This window comes from Stenella coeruleoalba, assembly GCF_951394435.1.
Source record: "Stenella coeruleoalba genome assembly, chromosome: 6".
NCBI lineage: Eukaryota > Metazoa > Chordata > Mammalia > Artiodactyla > Delphinidae > Stenella > Stenella coeruleoalba.
Genome location: NC_137151.1, coordinates 74,276,119 through 74,302,873, shown reverse-complemented (window position 1 = coordinate 74,302,873; position 26,755 = coordinate 74,276,119). Strand labels below are relative to the sequence as shown.

At 36.4% G+C, this 26,755-nt stretch overlaps 1 protein-coding gene across 19 annotated transcripts in view; it reads left to right on the top strand.

The window, feature by feature from the left end:
* Window positions 1-22,274, top strand: part of SESTD1 (SEC14 and spectrin domain containing 1) — a 262,393-nt gene extending 240,119 nt beyond the window's left edge. For all 19 annotated transcript variants that reach the window (XM_079923851.1, XM_079923858.1, XM_079923862.1 and 16 more), the window contains 9 exons: window positions 671-793; window positions 8,858-9,052; window positions 9,580-9,694; window positions 11,149-11,308; window positions 14,501-14,582; window positions 15,681-15,803; window positions 16,570-16,761; window positions 19,260-19,381; window positions 22,135-22,274. In XM_079923851.1, coding sequence (XP_079779977.1) covers window positions 671-793; window positions 8,858-9,052; window positions 9,580-9,694; window positions 11,149-11,308; window positions 14,501-14,582; window positions 15,681-15,803; window positions 16,570-16,761; window positions 19,260-19,381; window positions 22,135-22,264 — 1,242 coding nt within the window. In that variant the 3' untranslated portion in view covers window positions 22,265-22,274. The remainder of the gene's footprint in view (window positions 1-670; window positions 794-8,857; window positions 9,053-9,579; window positions 9,695-11,148; window positions 11,309-14,500; window positions 14,583-15,680; window positions 15,804-16,569; window positions 16,762-19,259; window positions 19,382-22,134) is intronic.
* Window positions 22,275-26,755: the final 4,481 nt, after the last annotated feature.

Here is a 26,755-nt window from a genome sequence, read left to right as displayed (position 1 = left end):
CAGGGGGACTTCAGATGGTCTCGTGGGTCTGAATGTTTGGCTGATCCTAAGAAGACCCCCTAGAGGGTACTGCAGTAGTATAATTCTACAGTTTTTAATTTTCTTTTCCAAGTGAGAAAAACAGTATTTTAACTTTATATCAGTTAATTGATTCTGGTTTATGAGTGCTTTGGAAGGAACTTTAGAGTATGAGTCAGGATGCGTGGCTTTTAGTCCTAGTTTTTTAATAATGAATTATGTTACCTGGAACAAGTCACTTAATCTCTCTGAAACTCAGTTTTCTTAAGTATTAGATAAGAAATTTGACCAATGTCATTTCTGGTGTCCCTTCCAATTCTAAATCCTATAGTTCTCTAATTTTCTTACCATCGTAAGTTAATTTTTAAGCCTCTCTTATGGGAGCATGTCATATTTCTTTTAACCTGGCAGGTGATCAGATAGCTGAAAGCCTAAGATGCTGTAGTGTACATTTTATCAAATTTAGGTTTTGGAAAAGTTGTCACATTATAGCTGTATAGTTCCAGAAGAAATGTTTACTGCCTATACAATAGAATTTAAATAATTTAAATAAAAAATACTTGAGGAACTTTGGGAAGGGAAAACCAATTAGAATGAAAGTTTGAAAAGTTTTTGATTATTTTAAAATTTTCATCTCAACTTCCATTCATAGGTTGTGAACTGGCTTGAAGGGCCTGGATCAGAACAGCTGAGAGCCCAGTGGGGGATTGGAGACTCCATTCGGGCTTCCCAAGCCCTACAGCAGAAGCACGAAGAGATCGAGAGCCAGCACAGTGTGAGAGGCTTTTTCCTCTGCAAGTTACAGAGCTATTATTAATGTGCATAATTAATAACATGTGTGGTACTAAGTGATAAGTTGCTGTTTGGTTTAGGGGCATAAAGTACGGTATGTTTAATGGCTATCAAGTACATTTTGACCACTTAGTACATATTCATTAGAAGTTTGGTTTTGGTTTTGTCTCCAGTATAGCTTAATTATATATTTTTATAGAAACACAATTCATGTGAAATTTTAAAAACTACTGTAACAGAAGAAAGAGTGATAGTACAAAAATACAACCTTTATCTAGTCTTGAATTTAAAAAGTATAACCTCAGGAACAGGAGTTGTAAGTTAAATACAAAGTATTCAGGGTTTTTTTCAGCATAAAAGGAAAAACCATTATGTTGGAACCTGTGAAATGCATAAAATATATAGATTTTTCAATTATGGAGTTTCATATTTAAGTCTCTTACAAGTACTAACTAGGAAAATTGCAAAGATAATATATATACAGTTGGCCCCTCCGTATCCACAGGTTCCACGCACATCCAAGGATTCAACCAACCATAGATTGAAAATATTCAGAAAAAAATATTCCATGAAGTTCTAAAAGGCAAAACTTCAATTGTGCTGTTTTAACCAATAGGTGGCACTGCATTGTCACCTTGAGAATAGGTTGTTTGCTGCAGGACGCGTGTATCAGGTTATGATTTTTAAGATGTTCTAATATTTTATTAAAAGCTTTCTTTTCTCTTTGTAAATAAAAGTCAGCACTTTAAAGCCTATTATGGAATTGTTCAGGTCTTATGAAACTATAATGACAAATTTCTAGTGTATTGATTGCTTAATATGGGTAGAATTTGGAGAAACTTTTAATGTACCATTTTGTGTTAAAGCACTCTGTCAAGTATTAAATTTTAGATTCTTTATAAAACCATACTTTAGAAATAAAGCTAAAAATAAACCCAAATTGATTAGGATATTCAATGCTAATATATAGAAAATGAAAATGCTACTAATATATAGTTCTTTGTCAAGGAGTGGCAATGAGAAGTTTACTTGGTTTTTGAATAATAGGTAAGCACAACAGAAAGAATATTAAGGTGTATGAAAATGATTATAATAACTTAAAATAATTTTTAAAGTATTTTAGTCCAGTAATCTTACTTTAGCTTTTAGGTGGAGGTAGGTGAGTGGTAGGAAAAGCACATAATAGGAAGGTGCAGAAGCATAAATCTCTGAAGTTGCTTTAGGATTCTGTCAGTGTCTCCTCATCCCACAGTACTGACTTCTGGTCTCCGAAGAGAATACTGGTGTGTTGTGCCTTATAGTAAGCAAAACAGGTCTGCATAAAGAATCAAGACCCCATTTCTTCCTAAGGTATTAGCCTAAGTGTGTTGGCAGTGTTTCTTTCCTCCTAGATTGAGATTCCTATATCATAGTATAAAATATAAATACCCATCATTTCACCAACTGTGCATCACCACCAATTCACATATATTTCCAGTGTCAGTCCTGATGACTGCTTTTTCCTTGTATGTGAACATCCAGGTTCATTTCTTATCTACCATCTTAATCTAAATCCCGTATCTTGGTGGTGGATTGTTTTTTTAAGTTTGTTTTTGTTTCTGGGCGTGCGTGTGTGTGTGTGTGTGTGTGTGTGTGTGTGTGTGTGTGTTTTTGTTGGGGGGGGGGCTAGAAATAATCATTTTCTATACAGTTAAATGTTTATAAGAGGTAAACCAGAGAATGACCATAACTGAACTGAATGCAGCCTGTTCATCTGAGGTTCTATAAATTTTATGTTCCCCAATTTCCTAGGAAGGAACGTTTTGATTAAAATGTGTGTGTGTGTGTGTATGTGTGTGTGTGTGTGTGTGTGTGTGTGTGTATATATATATGTATATGATTTTTTTCCCCACATCCCAGAGAGGCTGATTATTTCTCTATGACAACATCAGTTCTAATTTCAGGTGTTAATTTCATGAGACATACAAGTTCTTAAATTGTTTGCATCTCTGGTCTGGTTATTAGGGCTTATAGTTTGCAAGTTTAAACGAGGAAAAAAAAATCAGCTTGAGGATGGTAGTTCTTAAACCTTAATGGTCATGAGAGTCACCTGATGTGTTTGTTAAAAGGCCTGTGGCAGAACCCCACCCCCACAGGCTCTGATTTAGTAGGTTGGGGGGCGCTTAGGTATTTTTAATAAGCACCCCAGGTGATCTGATGTAGAGAGTTCTCACTGCAAGAAATAATATCTCAGGTCTTTTATCCTTTAGTTTACTGTTTTTCTCTGAATCACTGTTATTACTTCTTCAAAGAATTAGACCAACTTATTTAGAGCATTAACTAAATTTGTAAGTACTATAGATAAGACTGTGAAATCCCTTTCTATTTAGAACACAACAGTGATCATCTTCTCAGGCAATATTTTCTGCTTTAAATCAGTCGGTCTCCATTAACCTTTATAATCACTCTGTGGTTAGAAAGTATTTTACATAAATTGGGACGTGAGCATGGCTGGAATTTGGAATCCCTGGCACCAATCCCCCAAGGACACGGAAGGACAGCTGTAGAGAACAGGTTTTCTCAACCTTGGCATTACTGATTTATTTATTGATAAATCTTTGTTGTAAGGACTGTCCTGTGATCGTAGGTATTTAGCAGTATCATTGGCCTCTACCCACTAGGTGTAGTAGCATCCCTCCCTCACAGTTGTGACAGCCAAAAATGTCTCTAAATATTGCAAAATGTTCCCTAGGGAGCAAAATTGCCACCAGTTGAACATACTGCTATAAATCAAGAAAAGGATTCTGAGAGATTAAGTGACTTGATGAAGATCACACCCTTAGGAAGGAAAAAGACGGACCTTGAGTCTGTCTTTCAAGTCTGGTGTTCTTTGCATTACATATGACTACATCATCTCTGTAATCATACTCAAAAATTCCATAGTAGTTCAGGCAATAAGACAATATGACAGATTAGAGAAACCCAAGTTTTAGGTACAGGGCATAAGAGAGACCACATTTGGAACAGTACCTGTTACCTACCTAATTTAATGTCAACAAATCTACAATACCTAATATAAAAAGTGTTTTATGTGTTCACTCAGTACATGCTAGTAGGGCACATACTAAATGTCACTTGTTCTGGGCTCTTGAGAATATAGCACTGTCTTATCATATGGAACTTACATTCAAGTTGAGGAAAGAGGGAGTGGAGAGCAGTATAGGTAAGGCTTTCCGGAAGGGCCTCTCTGAGGAGATGACATTTAATCAGAGACCTTGAAATGATATGAAGGAGTAATCCAAGCAAAGGGCAATTCAGATCGAGGACACAGCAGTAGAAACACTCTGTGGCAGGAGCGTACTTGCCATGATAGAGGAACAGCAGGTATGTTGGCAGTGTTGGAGTGCAGTGAGCAAGATAGGGAGTCAGGGGCCAAAACATGTCATGTGATTTTAGCCCAGAAAAAGGAACTTGAAGTTTGTTTTAAATATTATGTGAAATCATTGGAGAAGTATTTGAGCAGATAATTGATTTATGTTTTTAAAAGATCACCAGCTATTGTATAGGGGATAGGGAGCAGGGACACACAGTGAAATAGGAAGACAGGAAGCTAACAGAATGGAGGCAGCAGAAGTGATGAGAAGTTGTCAGGCTTACGAGGTTGAGCCGGCAGGACTGGCTCTTGGAGGAGTCATGTGTTTAGCCTTAATGACTATTCAGGTGGGGAAAACTGAGAGAAGTAGGTTTGGGAGGCTGGAGAATCAGTATCTGTGGGGGCAGGTTAGTCATCCAAATGAAGATAGCTGTTAGATAGTTGGGTATCAGTATCTTGGGAAGAGGTCAAGGTTGAAGATATTATTAGTCTATAGATGTTACTTAAAGGCATGGGACAAGATGAAATCATCCAAACCCAATGAGTATTGGTTTAGAAGAAAAGAGCCTTTGGAAAGCTGAACCCTGGGTCACTCCTAAATTTAGAGGGCAAGGAGAGGAAGGAGAGCCAGCAGAAGAGGCCGAAAAGGATCTTTGTGGCTCAGGAAAGAAGTGAAAAAGGAGGGAGAGGTGGTCACCTTTGTTAAAATCAACTGAGAGGTCCAATAAGATAAAGACTGAGATTTTTTTGATAAGAGTGGGAAGGACAAAATCCTGATCAGAGTGAATTAAAAAAAGAATAGGAAATAAGATAGAGTGAGTATAACGATCTCCTTTAAGGGAAGGTTTTTTATCTTTAATTTACATATATTAAAATCCACATATCTTAAGTATATATTTTGTTTTTTAGTAGAAGATGCAGTTTATTTGTACACTGATGGGAATAATCCATTTGAAAAGAGAAGATAATTGCAAGAGCAAAGCCTTGCATAGGCAGCAGAGGTTAGTCTGTAGAGTGCAGTGGAGCAGTTGGCCTTAGAATCAGGCAGAGTTCCTTCATTATTTTAGCAGAGAGGGCAGAGCCTAGGGCTACAGAAGCGGGGAAGGTCATAGATTTGTCTGTGAGAGGATGAAAGAGTTCTCTTCTGATGGCGTCATAGTGAATTATGAAGTTGGATTTTTGGCTAAAGTGAAGAGGTGAAAGGGAGTTGGATATTTAAGAAGTGAAAAAAACATATCATAAGAATAGGGAGGTGAAATAACTAGAGAAATACAATAGGGTTTCTGAAGGCCCATTTGAGGTTATTTGGTCACAACTTTAAAAAGACACCTATCCACATAGTTGATTTGATCCAGCCACCTTCAGCTGCTGGAGGCACACAGCAGGAAGAGAAACCAGGTCAGAGGTTTTGTTTGTTCAAATAGAAGTACAGTTAATACACAATATTATATAAGTCTCAGGTGTACAATATAGTGATTCACAGTTTTTAAAGGTTATACTCCATTTATAGCTATTATAAAATATTGGCTATATTCCCCATGTTGTACAGTATATCCTTGTGGCTTACTTTATACCTAATAGTTTGTACCTCTTAATCCCCACCCCCTGTCTTGCCCTCCCCCACTGGTAACCACTAGTTTGTTCTCTATATCTGTGAGTTTGCATCTTTTTTATTATATTTTCTAGTTTGTTTTATTTTTTTAGATTCCACATTTATATGGATTATCATACAGTATCATATAGATTTATCTTTTTCTGACTTATTTCACATAGCATAATGTCCTCTAAGTCCATTCATTTTGCTAAAAATGTCAACATTTTGTTCTTTTTTATGGCTGAGTAGTAGTCCATTGTGTGTCTGTGTGTGTGTATGTGTGTGTGTGTGTATCCCACATCTTCTTTATCCATTCATTTGTATATGGACACTTAGATTGCTTTTATATTTTAGCTATTGTAAATAGTGCTGCTATGAACATTGGGGTACATGTATCTTTTTGAATTAGCGTTTTGGGGGGTTTTTTGGGTATAAACCCAGGAGTAGAATTGCTGGTTCATATGTTAGTTCTATTTTTAGTTTTTCGATAAACCTTCATACTCTTTTCCACAGTGGCTACACCAATTTACATTCCCACCAATAGCGTACAAGGGTTCCCTTTTCTCCACATCCTTGCCAACATTTGTTGTTTGTGTTCCTTTTGATGACAGCCATTCTGACAGGTGTGAGGTGACAGGTGTGAGGTGGTATCTCACGGTGGTTTTGATTTACGCTTCCCTGACGATTAGTGATGTTGAGAATCTTTTCATGTACCTGTTGGCCATCTGTATGTCTTCTTTGGAAAAATGTCTGTTCAGGTCTTCTGCCCATTTTTTTAATCAGGCTGTTTATTTTTTTGATGTTGAGTTATATTGGCTGTTTATGTAGTTTGGATATTAACCCCTTATTTTTCATATCATTTCCAAATACTTTCTCCCATTCAGTAGGTTGTATTTTTTGTTGGTTTCCTTTTTTGTGAAAAAGCTTTTATGTTTCATTAGGTCCCATTTGTTTATTTTTGCTTTTATTTCCTTTGCTTTAGGAAACAGATCCAAAAAAATATTGCTGCGATTCATGTCAAAGAGTGTTCTGCCTGTGTTTTCCTCTAGGAGTTTTATAGTATCCGGTCTTACATTTAGGTCGTTAATCCATTTTGAGTTTATTTTTGTATATGGTGTTAGAGAATGTTCTAATTTTATTCTTTTACATGTAGCTGTCTAGTTCTCCCAGCACCACTTATTGAAGAGACCATCTTTTCTCCATCATGTATTCTTGTCTCCTTTGTCATAGATTGACCACAAGTGCATGAGTTTATTTCTGGGCTCTCTATTCTGTTCCATTGATCTATGGGTCTTTTTTTGTGCCAGTACCGTACTGTTTTAATTACTGTAGCTTTGCATTCTGAAGTCAGGGAGGCTGATTTCTCCAGCTCTGTTTTTCTTTCCCAAGATTGTTTTGGCTGTTTGGGTTCTTTTGTGTTTCCATACAAATTTCAAAATTATTTGTTCTAGTTCTGTGAAAAATCCCATTGGTACTTTGATAGGGATTGCACTGAATCTGTAGGTTGCCTTGGGTAGTATGGTCATTTAAACAATATTGATTCTTCCAATCCAAGAATATGGTACATCTTTCCATCTGTGTCATCTTCAACTTCTTTCATCAGTGTCTTATAGTTTTCCGAGTACAGGTCTGTTACCTCCTTAGGTAGGTTTATTCATAGGTATTTTATTCTTTTTGATACAATGGTAAATGGGATTGTTTCCTTAATTTCTCTTTCTGATAGTTTGTTTTCAGTGTATAGAAGTACAACAGATTTCTGTAATCAATTTCATATCTTGCAACTTTACTGAATTCATTGATGAGCTCTAGTAGTTTTCTGGTGGTGTCCTTAGGATAGTCTATGTATAGTATCATGTCACCTGCAAACAGTGACAGTTTTACTTCTTCTTTTCCAATTTGGATTCCTTTTATTTCTTTTTCTTCTCTGATTGCTGTGGCTAGGACTTCCAAACTGTTTTGAATATAAGTGGTGAGAATGAGCATCCTTGTCTTGTTCTTGATCTCAGAGGAAATGCTTTCAGCTTTTCACCATTGAGTATGATGTTAGCTGTGAGTTTTTCATATATGGCCTTTATTATGCTGAGGTTTGTCTCCTCTATGCCCACTTTCTGGAGAGTTTTTCTCATAAATGGATGCTTTTTCTGCATCTGTTCTTCTTTTTTGACGGGTGAATCTGATGGAAGGAAGGAGAGCAGGGCATGAGCATGGGTTGTGCCCTGGGAGGTGGTTATAGCCTCTGACAAAGGGTAGAAGGGAGGACCTGAGGCTCCTGAGTGCTGGACAGTAGAACATGCTGAGATCAATGGATTGGTGGACCTCATGGGGCTGTAGGAGCAGGCATACTCAAGGATGTGAATTGGAGAGTCAGCAACTGGTGATCAGAGAATGGGATTCTTGAAATTAAGATTCGGGGGCTGTATAGTAATATATGATAATGACAGAATTTTGTGTCTGTTGGAGTAGGTAGCTGAGGTGGGGTGAGGACAGGATAGTTGGAAGTGAGGGAGGGAGTCAAGGAACTAAGACTTAGTTCAGTGTTGATTGGATGTCTACACAGTGGAAGTCAGGAAGAAGGCTGGCACTGAGAGGAAGTTCAGGGAAGTCTGCTAGCTCTGAGATGAGGCCCTGCAACAGAAAACGTTGGCAGGATGTAATCCGACTACATGCATTTCATTGGAGATGTGGTTTTTGAGAGAAGGAGCAGAAGAAATGGTTTGGAAAGAGTAATGAGGAGTGAGGCAGCCATCTCCCCCACTTCCAGGCTTGTGGTAGGTTGGCTGTACAAGCAAAAACAGCCATCAGAAGGGCTGCAGAGCTAACTGCTTCCTCTGAGGGTGACAGGTTTCACACACAACAGGGAAGAGAAGGGGACATTTAGAGGCCAGGATGAGCAAATAGATCCTGCTATTGGCAGGAGTGAATTCCAGGGATCGCAGTGGAAGGATTTGGGCGCTGGGGACTTTTCGTCCTCAATTTAAATAATTTTGCTTTAGAAAACTCTCATATATGTTACTTAGTATATCTGGAGATATTGTAAAATGTAAGGTATTCTTCAGGAACTGATTTGATCCTTAATTTACTTTACAACCTCTATATTACAGGAATGGTTTGCAGTTTATGTGGAACTTAATCAGCAAATTGCAGCACTCTTAAATGCTGGGGATGAGGAAGATCTTGTGGAACTGAAGTCGCTGCAGCAACAACTTAGTGATGTTTGTTATCGACAGGCCAGTCAGCTGGAATTTAGGCAGAATCTCTTACAAGCAGCTCTTGAATTTCATGGTGTTGCCCAAGATGTAAGTGTCTACTCTGATTGCTTTTCTTTTCTTCAAATTATCTGAATACTTATCTGCACATCATTTTTGCAGGTTTGCATGTCTCCTAATTATTTTTCTGGAACAGTAAAATTTACTGGTGGGGGAAATAAGATACACTTCTTTGATTTTTTAAAAAATTTTAAGTCATTCTGCATGCAACTAAACTTTTTTTTTTTTTTTGTCTAAATAGAGTGTCCCAACCTCTTAGATAATTTCATTTGGATAGTTTTTTCAGTCTTCATGCTTTATAACATAGATTGAAATGGAAGTTTCAATACTTTTTAACATTCTGCTGACCTGGACATACTTTGTCTTCCTGGTGCATGCATCTGTGTGTTCTGTCATTCAGATAACATGTATTCTAATTATTTGTCCTTGTCTTTTAACAGCAGAGTCTTTTTCAAGTATAATTGTGATAACCTCATTAGATATAAACCTCATTAATCATTAAACACTTTAGATGCTGATTACATCAGGGTTATCTCTTTGGTGTCCCTCTGCTTTAGTTGTCTCAGCAGTTGGATGGCTTATTAGGGATGTTGTGCGTAGATGTAGCACCAGCTGATGGAGCATCGATTCAGCAAACTTTAAAACTGCTTGAAGAGAAGCTGAAAAGTGTTGGTAAGCAGATTTTAAAAATGCTGAAACATAAGGGTTCTTTTTTTAAAAACTATCACTACCATGGTTAGACAAGTCAACTTATACTGATCTAATTATAATTATTAACAGGGACCATAGGAAAAATTGGTATAAAAAAGGCTTTATCCCCTTAAAGGGTGTAATTTATGCTACAGTGTTTATTTTTCATTGTTGGTCAGTCACCCTTCCTTCACAGGGCCTTTAGCCTTTCTTGTTTACGCAGCCGAATCTACAGGTGCTATGTCTTGCATATTCTATGAACAGTTATTTGTAGTGCATGCATAAACTGTAATTAGCTGTGAAATGTTCTGTGGTAAACCCTGTATGCCCCAAACTGTGTTTTATGCAATGATTTTTGTTGTTGCTATATCCTAACCTTGTGAAAAAATAGTTGGTTTGGTTCTGTGCATTTGTTTCTCCAAACTGGGAATACTGCCGAGGTGACATACTCTCCAAGGAGAGGATGGTCCAATTTCATTAAGCTAGTACCCTTACTTGACACCAAGGCTTTTTACATTTTACTACAGTAGGAAATACAGTGAATTTCCCTAAGACGTGACTGGGAGAGGTGGATAGTGGATGTGAAAATGGGAGGGGAGTTGTATTGAGTGGGACAGGAGGGCAAAGGAGAATGGAGGAGAGGAAAGCAGTAACTTAAGGCAGATATTTAGTGGAAAATGGTGACATGTGATTGAACCAATTTAATTAATTTTGAAAAGGACTTGAGGGAATGGGTTTGAAAAATCACGTTTGTATTGGCATTTTACTTGCTTACAGTCTTCGTTATTTTTAACAGATGATATGAGGAATACATGTTTAGTATTTAATATGCCAAATGAAATTTATTTCAAAATGTCACAAGTTTTCTTAAACCATATTTTTCTTTTAAAAATGCTAAAAGAATTCTGGTATATGTACCTAATTTAGAGTCTTGTAAACATATCCTAAGTGTTGCTTCTCGTTGGGTGTAAGCTGGACAGCGCCTATACTCAAAATGTTCAGTGTCCTTTTACAGTGAGAATACATTGCTTGAATGTTTTAATGTCTTGTAACTCATATATTTTTTGAACAGAATATTTGCCTTGTTCTCCTAAAAATTGGACTACATAAAAACAGAAAGGAAAAAATGGAAAATCTTATCAAAATAGAAATTCTCACACTTCCTATTTGCAGTTTTGAAAAGTAATTGTTATCTATGGAAATTCACCTTTTGGAAATTCTCTTTAGGGAGAATTTGAATGAGAGGGAGCTCCAGTTTGAGCCACATTTAAAGGGGTTTTATTGATCGAAATATTCAGAGGCCTCCATCCCGAAGTAGCTTAATGTACAAAGTTGTTATACTTGGAATCCAAGTACAGTATCTGCTGAGAGGATTTACTTAAGGGAGGGAAAGCTTCTCTGGTTTAAGAGATTAAATATAATAACTTTTGTTTTAGATGTAGGATTGCAAGGTTTGCGTGAAAAAGGTCAAGGTCTTCTGGATCAGATCTCCAATCAGGCATCCTGGGCCTATGGAAAGGATGTAACCATTGAAAATAAAGAAAATGTGGACCACATACAAGGAGTGATGGAAGATATGCAGCTTAGGAAACAAAGGCAAAGTTTGACTGTTCATGTTAATTTTTGCTAAGACAACCTAATATTAATTAAAATGAGAAGTGATGTAATTATATTTTCCATACAAAGTAAAAATTCTTACCTGTTATATAGTAGGCATGTAGTAGGTTTTTGGTGAATGTAGTGATTATTGTATATAATTGTACTAACAAATAATGGCAGTTTGTTCAATTAATGCGTACATTTTCCCTTTTTACTCAGTGGTAAAATTTTCGGTTCCACTCAAGTACATCACATTCCATATCCCCAGGGTAGCCTATGACTCGTCTATCTTTTAAGAAAACTCTTTTTGGAGAATTTTGCTTTTCCATTTTCATTTAGTTTAGAGTTGCTATTAAATCTATCATTTACATTGATGTGTTTCTTCATCTAAACGTTTCAGAAATTTTCATGCATCCATTGTTCTCATATTTGCTGTAGAAGGATTAGACAGTAAACTCTGGGTAAGATGATTTTTAGTTTCCTTTGATGTAGAACTAGGAATTTAAAGGGTTCTTTGAAAACTCAGTTTTCAATAGCAATTGCAGAGTATTGCAAAGTAAAGGATTAAATTAACATATGCTAGTATATATAGGCTAGCATGGTTGTGTGAAAGCTTTGTACACTTAGAAATTCTAAGGTCATCAACAAAAACCTCACAGAAACTCTTCCCTTACATCACAGAGAAAATAGTCATTAGAAATTCCTTCTATCCTCATATCTGCAAACGTATCCATTTCATTATTTATTCTCATCACAAAGATGATATATGTCTGCTCTTATCAAAGCCGTGTGTCCCCATCATCTTCTCACTCCATCAATTCCCATTCTCTACTCTGATCCCTGCCTTTCATTTAAATGCTTAAATCTCTCCTATTAAAAAAAAATTAGACAATTACACACATGCATATACCTTCAACCCTTTGTCTTCTAGCCCTAGAATTCTCCTTCCTGACAGCTGTCATTGATGGTCTAATCTGCACTCATACTTCCTCACTGCCTCTAGTTACTTTTCATCCCTTCTCGGTCTCCCCTCTCCCCTCACCATTTCACTGGACATACTCTTACTGATGTCACAAGTGACTTTGTAATTGCCATGTGTAATAAATGCTTGATCTTGCTCAAAATCCAGGGAATACTTTTGGTCCTGACATTGCTTGACCACTCTGAATAGAATTAGGCACAAATGACTTTTTCTTTCTTCTTGAAACTTCCTGACGACCTTGTCTTCTTTGAAAACACCCTCATGAGTCTCCTCCTGGCACTCTGTTTCTTCTTGGTTCTCTTCACTGATTTCTTGTCCTCTAGCTAATTTCTCTGCTTTCAGGGTTTGTTCTGAGGCCAAATTCTCTTCTCACTCTACTACTTCAATGACTTTCTTTAATATTGACCATGATTGAGTAGTTATGACTCTGACCCAGACCCCTCTTCTGTATGTTAGACCCGTAGTTCCTCTTACTTACTGAATGTCTCCACCTGGATGACCCATACACTACTCAAAAAAACTAATATGGACAGATCAGAATCATTCTCCTCCAAAACTTGCTCTTCTCCTTTAGTTTCCTATCCAGGTTAAAAATACCATCAGCTACCAAACTTGGAATTTATCCCAAGGATTTATTAAAATCATTACTCTTCCTCATCCCTTACAGCCTAATCAGATGCCCAAGTTCTGCTGTCTCTGAATCATGAACACTTCATTCTACCCGATCTTAGCTGCCTGTGGCATTGCTCGTCTACGGTCTGTTGTGCAAGAGCACAATCTTTTGTAAAGCGCACATCTAATCCCCAACTTCCTTGTATAAACTCGTCTCAGTGACTTCCTATTTTCTCAGATGAAGTTCAGTCTCCTTGGAATAGTATAGGAGACCCTTCATAATCCAATCCTGCATAATCTTACCTCCTTTGATTTTTCTACAAAACCACACACTTGTTTTCACTTTCCTGAACGCATCATGCTATTTCATGCATCCATGACTTAGAATACGTCTTTCCTTGTTTTCTGCCGACTGGATTCCTACTTATTCTTTAAGACTCAGGGGTACTTATCCTTGGAAACCTTTTTAGATTTGTAAGGCAAGTTTGTTACTTGTTCCTCCCTATTCTCATACAGCTCCGCAGTAGTGTTTATCACATTGTTTATTTAAAAGTCCATCTCCCCAAATGAGACCATCTTAAAAGTAGCGACCATGTCTTATCCTTTTCAAGCACATTAGTCATACCTGACAATATTTGTTGAATATGTGTATGATATCATGTTCATCACTGAAGTGTCTTACATTGTCTTTTAGCTTCAAATTGTAAAAATACTTATCATGATTACTTCCCTTCAGTCCCTTGTAGAATTGTTTAACCAAGTTGCATTTTAACAATATGTTACGGGCTTTTGTTGAGGGCATCCTTATAAAAAATAGCCTTGTGACAATGACTTACCTATTGTTATCAAGTTTCCTTAAGAATATTAACTATAGTGGAGTCCAGTGCCTCATGGGTAGCTTGTTATTGGTATTTGGTACTGCAGTGAGTTTCCACCTTCCCATCTAAAGTTCATGGAATTGCATGGGAATGAAGGGAATCAAAATGAAGGGATCAGAGCTGAGCTAGATCAAGTCAGCTTAAAATTGTAATCTGTATATTATCCAAGAAGACCACAGTAAAATTTAAGAATACTCTGTGTTTCTCTCCACCCAGAGATCAACAGAATTTTTTTTCTTTCTTAAGAACATAGGTGGAGGTTTTTTTAAATTCAAAATTTAAAATTACTCTGGGTAATGTATAATGTAATGAAAAGCTTTATTTATTGTTTTTATTCCCTTGGAGCATCATTCTCTAAACTAGTATTTTAGAAACTTTACATTTTTATCTTTGAAGGTTGTTTAATGCTAATTGGCAGTTGATATTGCTTCGGGTTTTAGTGTACTGCTGTGTTTGTGCTTTGCTTCAGTATTTTGCAGAATTCATACTATACTCAGAAGGGTTTGTGATTTAGTACCATTCAGGTATTTTAAGGTTTTGATATAACACAGATACAGATATCCCTAAAATTCTTACAAATCAATACAAAATAGTTACAGTCTCCATAGTGTAGAACTGAGTATTTTAGTATACTGTAAAACATGGGTGCCAGATGGTGGTGTTATACTAGTTATCAACAAAACTGAAATGTCCTAAATTTATGTTTGGATTTATTAGATGTGAAGACATGGTAGATGTGCGAAGATTAAAGATGCTTCAGATGGTGCAGTTGTTTAAATGTGAAGAAGATGCTGCCCAGGTAAAGATCAATCAGGCACAAGGCACTTGCCTTTTCTTAGAAGATTGATTTCACCTAACTATAAACAAAAGTGTACTTTTCATGGTCCTAAGCAAGTAAATTCATTAAGTCACATTCTAGTTTATCCTGTCAAAATAATAAAGTTTTGTATTCCCACTTACCTTACTGGTCTCATTTTTTTTAAATTTATTTTAATTAATTTATTTTTGGCTGTGTTGGGTCTTCGTTGCTGCACGCGGGCTTTCTCTAGTTGCGGCGAGTGGGGGCTACTCTTTGCTGTAGTGCACGGGTTTCTCACTATGGTGGCTTCTCTTGTTGTGGAGCACGGGCTCTAGGTGCGTGGGCTTCAGTAGTTGTGGCACACGGGCTTCAGTAGTTGTGGTGCGTGGGCTCTAGAGTGCAGGCTCAGTAGTTGTGGTGCATGGGCTTAGTTGCTCCGTGGCATGCGGGATCTTCCCGGACCAGGGCTTGAATCCGTGTCTCCTGCATTGGCAAGTGGATTCTTAACTACTGCACCACCAGGGAAGCCCTTACTGGTCTTATTTGACTTATCTTCTCAATGAAATGCTGTATTGAGCTAGAAATTGGGATTATGTATTATTTATTACTGTTGATTTGGTTGTCAGTTACACATCCCAGGATGAAGCCTGGTGTAGCTTATTGCTTTTTAACCCACAAGAAGGTTTTTCAGCTAGATAAACAATTTGCTATCTTTGTATAGTTAGCATCAAAGAACATGATTCCAGCTTGACATAGAAGAAACTTATGATTTTAAGTAGTAACATAAATCTATAATGAGATTCCAATAAGATTATATTACATAAACACATGATGTTCTATTAGTATAAATCATGCGATGTTAATTTTAAATGAGTGCTTCTCTTTAATAGGTCTTGTCTTTAGATTTTTAAAAATTTTGAGTGGGAGGAGAGGTCATTAATTCATGTAGCTTGGCATTGAATGAAATAAGCTATTAAGGTTATAACTAATGGATTAATTAATCACATGATAGTAATCTTTCTTTATATAAATATGATGTTTTGATATAAGACATAAAGAGTTATGAATCCAGCTTCACTGTTATTTATTTTCATTTAGGCAGTAGAATGGCTAAGTGAACTTCTGGATGCTCTTCTTAAGACCCACATCAGACTGGGTGATGATGCTCAGGAAACGAAAGTTCTACTGGAGAAGCATAGAAAATTTGTTGATGTTGCCCAGGTGCAGAACTGGTTATCTTCCTTTTCTACAAGCTATGTGTTTGCATAGCTTTCTGCATGATTGTAATGTAACTTAACCTTCCAAGTCCAAGAAGATTGGTTACGTTAATCCAGAAATATTACAGAACTAAGAAAATGTCAGCCGGTGAATCAAAACTAGCCTGCATAAACTTAAGAGGGTTTATGTTTTCCTGAATACAGGTTCTGTATGCTTCCTCTGATTTATGGTATATATTATGACATTTTTAGGCAGTAACTGTTCATTCACGAAAGTAAATCAGTAAATGACAAACCCTAGTTTCTGCATCTCACTAGTGTTAGCATAGCAACACAGATTTTTTTTTTTGCATGTGAAAAGTATCTTAATTTATTTTCCCTAACTATTGAGTTCACATTGTAACAGTGTGGTTTCCTATATGTAATATAAAGTGCCCATTTGCCACCCATTCATTTTGATCAATGAGGGAGCAAACCTTTTTTTTGTGTGTGGGGTGGGGGGTCATGGTTGAGCAGACCGAAGTGGGGAAAACAGAGTAAGAGCGGGAAGCCAGACAAAAAATCAACTTAATAAAAATTAACTGAAAGTATTGCTTCCCCTTTATCATTTATGCATGCAGACAACTTGTAGCAGTAAGTGCCAGTGGACTTACTCATTATTGATTTCTAGTAGTGTTGCTTAATTGTAATCTCAGTCCTCCTGCACACTTTCCCATCCCTCTTTTCAGAATTCTTTTATTATAATTTCATGTTGACTTTTTCTTTTTTAGAGCACTTATGACTATGGAAGACAGTTGCTACAGGCCACAGTTGTGCTGTGCCAGTCTTTGCGCTGCACCTCTCGATCATCTGGGGATACACTTCCTCGACTGAACAGAGTATGGAAACAATTTACAATAGCATCTGAAGAGAGGGTACATAGGCTGGAAATGGCTATTGCGTTTCACTCAAATGCTGAAAAGGTTCGCTTTTTTAAAAATGTAGTTTCAGTAGTGTTTGTACGTTTAAAATGTGTTAACCTTGTAATTTTGTTATTAGTCTGTTTTTTTAAAATTTTTATTAATTTCATTGTTTAAAGCTTGTTTAGATATAATGTATTGTCTTAGAAAGTTCAAATCAGATTCTTAGTAAGCCATATCAGTGCTAGAGTACTGTGGTTAGAGGAGTTGAAACTATCCAGTAGTCCTCTCTCAGCAGCACGTCTCTCTTCACCAGACCTGGTGCCCAGAATGTACTGTCTGTTCTTTCAGGTGTCATGACTCCCATCTGTTTCATTATGCCAGGAAAGGAAACTTTGCTTTGGCAACTACTACTAATTGTCATAAATTTTTTAAAAGGTCATTTGTGATTTTTATAATGTTTAGAGACTGTCCAGCTAAAATTATGAGAGTAAGGATAAAAATAACTTTTTTTTAATGTGTTGTCTTTAAAGATTCATTCTAGAATTTATTATTTAATGAATTCATTAGTCCCAGAAACCAAAAATGAAATATGCAGGCAAATTTTCAATAGAACCTTTTTCTCAACTGCACAGTGAAAATTTATAGCACCCAAGCCTTATATTTCCACTCCAAAGAGGAGTCTTACTAAGTAGTTAACTTTGTTTTGATCTCTTAACGATCACAGTTTATATGTAGGGAATGTTCAATACAATTTAAGATATGAGAAACCTAAGATGTAAATGTGATAGCCTTAGTCTGTGGAACAGAAGAGAAATTGCCAGGAACCTCAGGAATTAAGCAGTTTCTGTCTGTGTTATGCAGTACATTTGTTAGGAAATGTCCACAGTTAACTCTTTTTGAGCTGGTCACTGAACTCCACAGGTCAGTGTTTTAATGTAAAATGGGCCTGGTGATGATGAATGAAAGTACATAAAATGGCTTGACTTGTTTATCTACTGATTGTTTTAATGAAAACTTTTTATTGAAGTATAGTATTAACATAGAAAAGTGTACAGCTCAAATGTTCTGCTCACTGAATTTTCATAGAGTGAGCATGCCTGTGTAATCAGTGCACTATTCAAACAACAGAACGTTACCAGTACCCCAGAGGCTCTCCACCCTCTTTTAATCACCCTGCTTCTGCTGCCCATCCCGGGGTGACCACTGGCCTGATTTCTAACACCACTGATAACTTTTTAGGATCGTGCTTTAAAAATGTATCTGCAAGGACATTTTAAAACCTAGATCTCTTTAAGAAATTATGTAAGAATGAATATGGTTGAGACTTTTTTTCATAGAAAATTAATATTCTTATTTCTTCTGGTACATGGCCTTTATCATGCTTGTAATAAACTCTTTAAGTTATTTTATTGTGCCAACCTGTGTAAAGCCTTTTGTTATCAGATGTTATTTTTCTTTTGAGTGTGTTGTATTTTATACCAGTAAACATAAATATAACCACAACTATAAGCAACTTGTATAGCAAATGATAGTGATTGGGAAAATATTTAAATTTAATCTAGAATTTTACAATATGAAAATGTCCTTTATGAGTAATGCTGAAGTAAACATAATTGGATTAAGTAAACTATAATTCAAAAAAAGTTGTAAAAATAAATAGTTTCTTCTGCCCCAAATTTTGTAGGTTTTTTTCTTGGAGGTAATTTTTTAAAATTAGTATTATTATTTTAAATCTGGAGTGTATCTTAGACCCATAGAACATCTCAATTTGGGACTAGCCATACTTCAAAAGCTCACTAACCACATGTACTTAGTGGCTACTATGTGTGGGTCTGTACTTGTAGACTTAACTGTTACAAATCACAGCATTTTTTTTTTTCTTTCTTTCCTTATTTTCTTTTGTACCATTTAAATTTAAATGGTAATAGTTAAGGAAAAATAATATGAAGGACTGTAGAACTTCCTATGTTTGAATTAAAACCTTAATCAATTTACATCTTTTTTTGTTGTTATTTTCGTTTTGTTTGTTTGCTTACATCATTTAACTCAGGTCAGTGGATCACTTTTTAAAATAACTATAAAGTTTCTAGCTAGATAATCACATCAGTTATGTGTTTGTACTCTGAGTATATGTTGTTCTGTATTTATATTTTCTTTCATTTTTGAAGTCTGTAAGCTCTTTGAGGTCAAAATCTGTATCTCATTCATATCCCAAGCTGCTACATAAACATAAAGTAAGTTTTCAATAAATAGTTACTTAATGAATGAAAGAATACTACTTTTTAAGCACAGTTTGAGCTTAGATTCCAAATAGTAGTCTAGCATTATTTTTTTCTTGGAAATCACTATAAACCTCTTCATACTCCAGTTATATTATTAGTAGGGATTGTGTATTTCATTTTGTTTGAATTTCTTGAGCCAGCTTTGATCAATCTTCTATAATGGCATACACGAAGATGCTAAGAACAGAACAAAAACACCTTCAATCTACTAAACTTGCATGAACTTGATTCCTTTTCTGTGTCTCTTGATTGATGTTGCATTTTTATTTGTTGTAGATTTTGCAAGACTGTCCAGAAGAGCCTGAAGCTATTAATGATGAGGAGCAATTTGATGAAATTGAAGCAGTTGGGAAATCGCTTTTAGATAGACTAACTGTTCCTGTGGTTTATCCTGATGGGTATGGTGCATGTTCTTACAATTTGTGTTTTTATCAGTAAGGTCTTAAAGGGATATCAAGAGAAGAAAGTCTATTTCTTAAAAGTCCTGGTAAATTAGCTTTGGTTCACATTTTCAATTTCTACAAAAGGTTAGTTTAAAATGAAAAGAAATCCATACTGGGCTCTTAACAATAGTAGCAATTGGCTGTCAAATTTATTGCTCTTGATAGCTTGTTGTAGAATAAAGATCATCGACTAGGTTGACATCTTGGGTTCTTGCCTTGACTTTAGTGGTAAGGAGCTGGTGACTTTGGGCTTCATTCATGGAAGGGATGGGGAGGGAACTAATGTTTAGTAACTTAAAATATATACCAAGCCCCAAGTTAAACACTTCACCTTAATTACTTTTGACCAGGGCTAGAGCAGTATGATTATTTTGATTCACAAATGAAGAAACTAAAGCTCAGAAAGGTTAAGTAAGGTCCTCAGGATTTCACAGCTTCTAAGTGGAATTAGAATATAGTTTCAGGTCTGTCTAGCACCAGATCCATTCTCTTTTCACTGTGCTGTATGGAGTCCTAATTTCTTCATTTGTAAAATGATGGGGTCGTGATTCTCACATTCCTTTCCATTTCAAATAGTTGATCATAAAAATAAGAAATAGCCTCTTGAAAATAAACAGACCAGTAAATGAATCAGAAGGAGCTTTATCTACAAGGAGCTAGACCTTCTCAGTAAAAATAATTTAGAAGTAATCCAGAGGATGTTGAATTAAAACAATGGAGCGGGCTTCCCTGGTGGCGCAGTGGTTGAGAGTCCGCCTGCCGATGCAGGGGACACGGGTTCGTGCTCCGGTCCGGGAAGATCCCACATGCCGTGGAGCGGCTGGGCCCGTGAGCCATGGCCACTGAGCCTGCGCGTCCGGAGCCTGTGCTCCGCAATGGGAGAGGCGGCAACAGTGAGAGGCCTGCGTACCGCAAAAAAATAAAAAATAAAACAATAGAGAAACCAAACCATTGAATACAGGTATCCTTACATTGTAACAGAGTGTAATGGGTATGATTGTGGACTCTGGATCCAGATTTGTTGGGTTTAAATCTCAGCTCCGCCACTTATGAGCTATGACATCTTGGGCAAGCCACTTAACCTTTCTGTGCCTCAATTCCCTCATCTAAAAATAGGGATATATGGGGCTTCCCTGGTGGCGCAGTGGTTGAGAGTCTGCCTGCCGATGCAGGGGACACGGGTTCGTGCCCCAGTCCGGGAAGATCCACATGCCGCGAAGCGGCTGGGCCTGTGAGCCATGGCCGCTGAACCTGCGCGTCCGGAGCCTATGCTCCGCAATGGGAGAGGCCACAACAGTGAGAGGCCTGCGTACCGCAAAAAAATAAATAAATAAAAATAAAAATAGGGATATATTTTCCATACCTCCTCAGGTTACAAGAGCGAGGAAATTAAATGAGCTAAATGTATATAAACTACTTAAAACAATTGGGACACATGGTAAGTGGCACTACTACTGTGTCATGAACTTCAAATGATTATTTGGAATTGATATTGAGAAGATATAACTTTATGCCCAGGAACAAATACTATTCATAGTCTGTACTTAGATAATCTCTAGTCGTACCTAAACTTGAACAATCAGAAGTAGCTTAAAGTCATGTATATCTCCAATGTATAAAAGAGAATAAAATCTAAAAGTTTATAAATTCAGCTGGTAACAGTATTAGTGGGGTGCTTCTGGTTGTTCCATTCCAGGAACCCCCCCCTCCCCTCGCCAAAATCTCATTTCTGTGTTTCATAACCAGTTGTCATAAAGTCGGTCTCATTCTACTTAAGTCATCCTCGGAGCATCTACCCCTGGTATTTTTGCTTGGGCTTCTCCTCCTGTGTTCTACAAATAGTTCATGTGTCATTTTCATTTTTAAGATAAAAGAGTAAGTTAGGGCTGTATATTCTAATTTCACAACTTTAATATTTGCGATTATTATTTCATTCCCTTTTATATGATAATTTGTTTATGCTGTGTAAAGTTTGACAGTAAGCTTAGTCAGATTTATCTTCTGTAACATTCTCCTAGAACAATAAAAGAAATTAGGTGGTCTCTCTGGATTCACTGCTTGAAGACCTAGGTTCAAATTCTGTTTTTTCCACTGTGTGATCTTAGTCATTTAATTTTCCAGGTCTTAGTTTTCTGATCTAAAAAATGAGGAGCTTAACCAGATTATTTCCAAGAACTCGTAGAGCTCTAAAAGATTCTGTGACTCTGAATACTGTCTTTGCAGATAGGATAAAATTAAATAATTTTACCTATTAATGTCCCAAATGATGGCTTAACATTAAACGGATATTTTACTTGGTAGCTATATTAGACAACTGGTGTCCGTAGCCCTTAGCACTGAAGTACACATACAAATTTTATATTTGTGTATGCTTATGGGCCCCAAGCTAAAAGTATAACATTTACAATGTTGCATTGTTTTGTTTATTTGTTGAATTGTTTGGTTTATTGAGATTATCATAAGTGTACATGATAGGACATTTATACTTCTAATAAATTTTTCTCAACATGTCTTAATATATATTATGCCATTTTAAAAAATGTTTCTCCTACCAAATTGCTACTCAGAGGTAAACAGTATGGTCTGCAAAAAGAACTAACACCATACCACGTAGGTAATTTTTATGGTAATTTTTGCTTCCTTTTGCATTCACTACAGTCAATGGATTTGTATTAATCTGACTGGGCTTTTTCTGTTTTGATTTTTAGAACTGAACAATATTTTGGGAGTCCAAGTGACATGGCTTCTACTGCAGAACACATCAGAGACAGGATGAAACTAGTTAGTCTCAAAAGGCAGCAGCTGAGACATCCCGAAATGATGACTACAGAGAGCTAATAGCTGCCTTCTTCCCGCAGATCTGCAGTTCATAATCCCGCATGTCGTTGGCATACTGCAGCATCGGCTACAATATGTTAAGATGCATTTCACAGCCAGGATAAGCCTCATTTCTTTCCATTACACGTTTCTCTCCATGTGTTAACATCTTGTAACTACCAAGGCAGAATTATTTAACATGCTTTGAGACCATAGACTCCAACTATCTTAAAAGAAGGAACTGTAAACATTGCACTGAAAACTTGCTTTAAAGCTTTACCTGACCTGTCAGTTTGTAGATTAATAACTGATAATAAGCTTTGAATGGTGCTAATAAGAGTTTAGGAATTCTCTCTATAAAAAATGGTTGCCCTTCCTCCCCGAGTGATGTAGTAAATTTAGACTATAGTTAAACTGTTATTAGTAGACAGTGGTGTCCTCAAAATTTTACTTTGTAATTCTCCTTCAAAATTGATTATTTTTATTGTGTCAGTATGAAGAAAACCTTCAGATTTTTGATATATCATATTCATTAAAAAACATTTTCCTATTTGTATTGATAATGTATAAAAGTTGTTTGTGCTTAATAAAAGGCTTCTTTTAAACATTTTATTTAATTTGGTGGTTATATCTATTTCCAAACATGAGTGCCTTATTTAAAAGGGCATTCTTAGCATTGTGAGGATGGTTTAGTATTTGTTTTTTCATGTTGGTTGCATGTATTTTAGCCAGGAAATTTATATGTAAGCATGTGTATATAATAAATAAGCATGTTTTATCATGAAAAATTATTGTGAAGAACAATTTAGATCTTTAAGAACTTATGAATAATGGAATACTATTTCTCATTTTTCTCTTCTTCAACTTGAAAAATGTTATCCAAATTATTAACTACCCTGAAGATATTTTGTTTCTGGGGGAGGAGGGCTGGGGAAGAAGGCCTACATAGTTACTTAAGTGTAATCCTTTATATCAGAGTAATCTTTCAGGAACTAAAATAGCAATTGTTAATAAAATTAAATTTCTCAAGATAGACTAGAAGCAAGATTCTGAAGTGGTATAATAACAAAAATTGTACAACTCTTTTAGAAATAAAATTTATAAAATGTTAGTGCTTTTAAGTTTATATTAAGTTTAAATGGTAAAAACATAATTTTTTGTTAATTTTTATTTCAGAAAATGTTTTTGAGAAAGATTAAAAACAATTTGTAGTCTGTGATCAATACAAAATTATGCAAAGAATTGTATGCTGGTTCCTTTCATTGTCTACAGAAATGCTTGTGTATCTTCTAATGCAAAAAACTCCCTCTGAGCCTGCTGGTTTCTCCAGCCTTCTTCACTGCCAGACTTCTTGGAGAAATCCATATCCATTGACCTGCACCCTCATCACTCACTGCTCAGCACCTTGCAGTCTGGTTTTACACAGACCAGCAATGCAGTGGTTCTCAATGGGCTCCCAGTTACCGAACTGAATGACTTTTTTTTCTCAGTCTGCATCCCTTATCCTTCTTTGCCTCTGCAGCATTTATACCATTGAGCAACCTTTCCTAGACAGTGTCTTCTCCCTTGAAGGTGTTATCCTCTGCTGTAACTGAGTCCAGTCACATAAGTCTTACTTAAAATGCATCTACTAAAATGTGCTCTCTCTGATTCTGTCTTCAGAATGCTTCTGGAAGTATCTCATCCTTAGGGTTTCTATTTTATCCCAGTGTCCTGGGTTACATATCTGGTCCAAAATTCTAAGCTTGTACTTTCAGCTACCTAGTTGACATTCCAACCTAGGTGAAGTTATTTATCATATTTTCCACCTTTCACCTCTTGGAGTAATTTTGGTAAAAGATGCAGCCTTTTTTTAATAGACATGCCAGAAAATCTGGGGCCACATTCAGCTGTTCCCTCTCATGCTGCCACTGCTCTGAGAACATCCAGGAAGGTTTTTCTATATTCGATAATCCTCAGTCTTTTAGGGCTTAACTTTTGTGAGTGTAAATGTTTGTGATTCTTCATTTCAGTCTTCATGATGGTGCTAACCACGCGCTACAGTTGTTTATGTCTGTACCTGCTACATTATAAGCTCTTTTGAGGGAAGGAATCTTTTGGGCCTGACTTCTCCTGTTCCCAGCCTTTTGCTCATGCATAATAGTTTCTCAGTTCCCCTGTATGTGAATGGTCTGTTGTAGGCATTAGTAATAATCCCTCTTGTATTGTAGTCTGAAGTATGTTTTAAACAGATTTCCTAAAGTTAAGACTGACTTATGAGTGAATCTATTCATCAGGAAGTCATTTGGTATTTTAAATACTGGCTAATTTAGATACTTAGTTGTATTCAATATCTATTTCTCTTACTGAATTTCACAGAATTGGAATGTTTTTATTAAGACTTTGCCAGAAGGGAATTTGACTGTAAGTAAAGAGACTCTTTAGTTCTACCATCAACTCGCCTACTGATTGTCAAATGAGTTAATTTTATATGCCTTAAGCTATCCTGTCTACAGCAAGAGTGAAATAAGGCACATCTGGAAACATTTGTAATTTGAGTAGTTCAGATGAAGATGAATATGTTTTTATCACATAATAAATATTGTTGCTTTTCATTTGTAACTGTGCTGCTACTTTCTATTTGTATATCCGTATACACATAGACAGTTATGAATGAAAACCCAACAGTGCCCTAGTGTGATTTTTTTCATAAGGTCATAGTTCACTTGGAATACCTGTGAAGGAAGTGACTGCAGTCTGTTTGAAATGACAAGTTCTTTGTACATCATAAATTAACATTAGCCCCGCAGATATAACGGAGAAAGAACCATCATTTCTAATTGGTATATGCTGCAACTTTCCACATTACTTTAGCTCATCTCAGGGAATTACTGAAATGTTAATTGGGCCAGCTTCATTTTGTTTTGTTTTTTTCCTTTTGACTTCATGTCATGTATTTGTTCCCGTGTAAGCTCCATATCTAAGGACAGTTTTGGCCTCTGTTCTTCACACAAGTCTAACCCGGCAGAGTTATGATATGTGAAGATGATAACTTCATTTCAGATGAAATTGACTTTATTCCCAGTCCTCATTGTTGGTGACCTTGTTCTACTCTTGTAGCTCATTGGTCATGTTGATGAAACTGCTCAGCCTGCCAACTAAGATATCAGTGGCAGTTCTAGGCTTCCTTGCTGTGTAGAAGGTTGGATATTTCTCTCACTTCACAGGCCTTTAAATTGGCCAGTGCTCCAAAGTGTTACCTAGTATTAACGTGTTTGTCGTTTGTTTCATTACCCTGTCAGTTCATGTGTGGGATGTGCTATTTAGTGTATTATTATTATAGTTAGTGCATTCTCCTTAATGTGAACGTGACAGTTACTTTTCTGATGGTGCTGAGTAAATCATACATAAACCCACTGTAACAAATGTCATGATTGATTGTGAACCTGTCTCACTGTACCATCTGCATTTGGAGAAAGAATTCAGAATTTTCTACTACAGTGTAAGTTCTCTGCCAGAGAGATTGGAAATTACTGTGTACTTTTCCCGTCCTCACAGGACCGTAATAAAATACTGAGGTTACTAAAAACCAAGCATACTATAATTGCTAAAGTCCTCCCCATCTTGAGCCTATTGAAAACGGTAGAGGAAATTAACATCGGTAAATATCATCAATGACAAGAGTTCTATGATTGGGATGTCTTTGCTTAAACCTTGAAAGGAAAAATTCTCTAGGATTACGAAGATGGGCTGGAACATAGCTGACCAGTTAACCTAATTAGCAAACTTAACCAGTGTTAACTTTCAGTTCTAAAAATAAAAAGCTCCAGATGGGAGTGGAAAATACGCTCTTGGTATGTAGGGCAATGAATACCTTGATGAGGCAAAATGAAGCACAGATAAAACACCTGACATTATTTGACTTTAGTGTGTGCTACAGAAAATCTAGTTTTAGCTAAGATACATGAATAGTGGCAAGAATAGTAGAGGAAAGATCATAAAGGCTAAAATAAGAACTATAGTGAATATAATGCAAAGAGTTTGGAGTTTAAATACCTGACTTCAAAGTCTGGCTTTGTCATTTACTGACCTTGGTAAAAAAATCACTAAATTTCTCTGGATCTGTAAAATAGAGAAATCATATCAAATAATTTTAAGAATGAAGTACAATCATGTTAAAAAAGTATTGAAAGCCAAAATGTCTTTCAAAGTGGAAGGTATTATCTTTTCAGAATAGAAAATGGAGCATTCTTTAATCTTGCTCTTGTCACAGGTGGAAGCATGGGGTCTTGGGGGAAAGGGAACCTTGTCTGCTCACCTCCCAATGCTCCGTTTCCCTCCATTCTATACACTGAAAATGCCAAGGGTGGGGTCAACGAGCTTGGCAGTAAATAGCAAGCCTTTTACATCTGACAAATTAACTGTTTTATGACAGGATGATAGGCCAGCCAGATGGAGGACAAATGAGGAGTATCATCTACTTTGAGGTTGACAGAACATGACACAGTTCCATCAATAAGTAAGAAAGTAAGT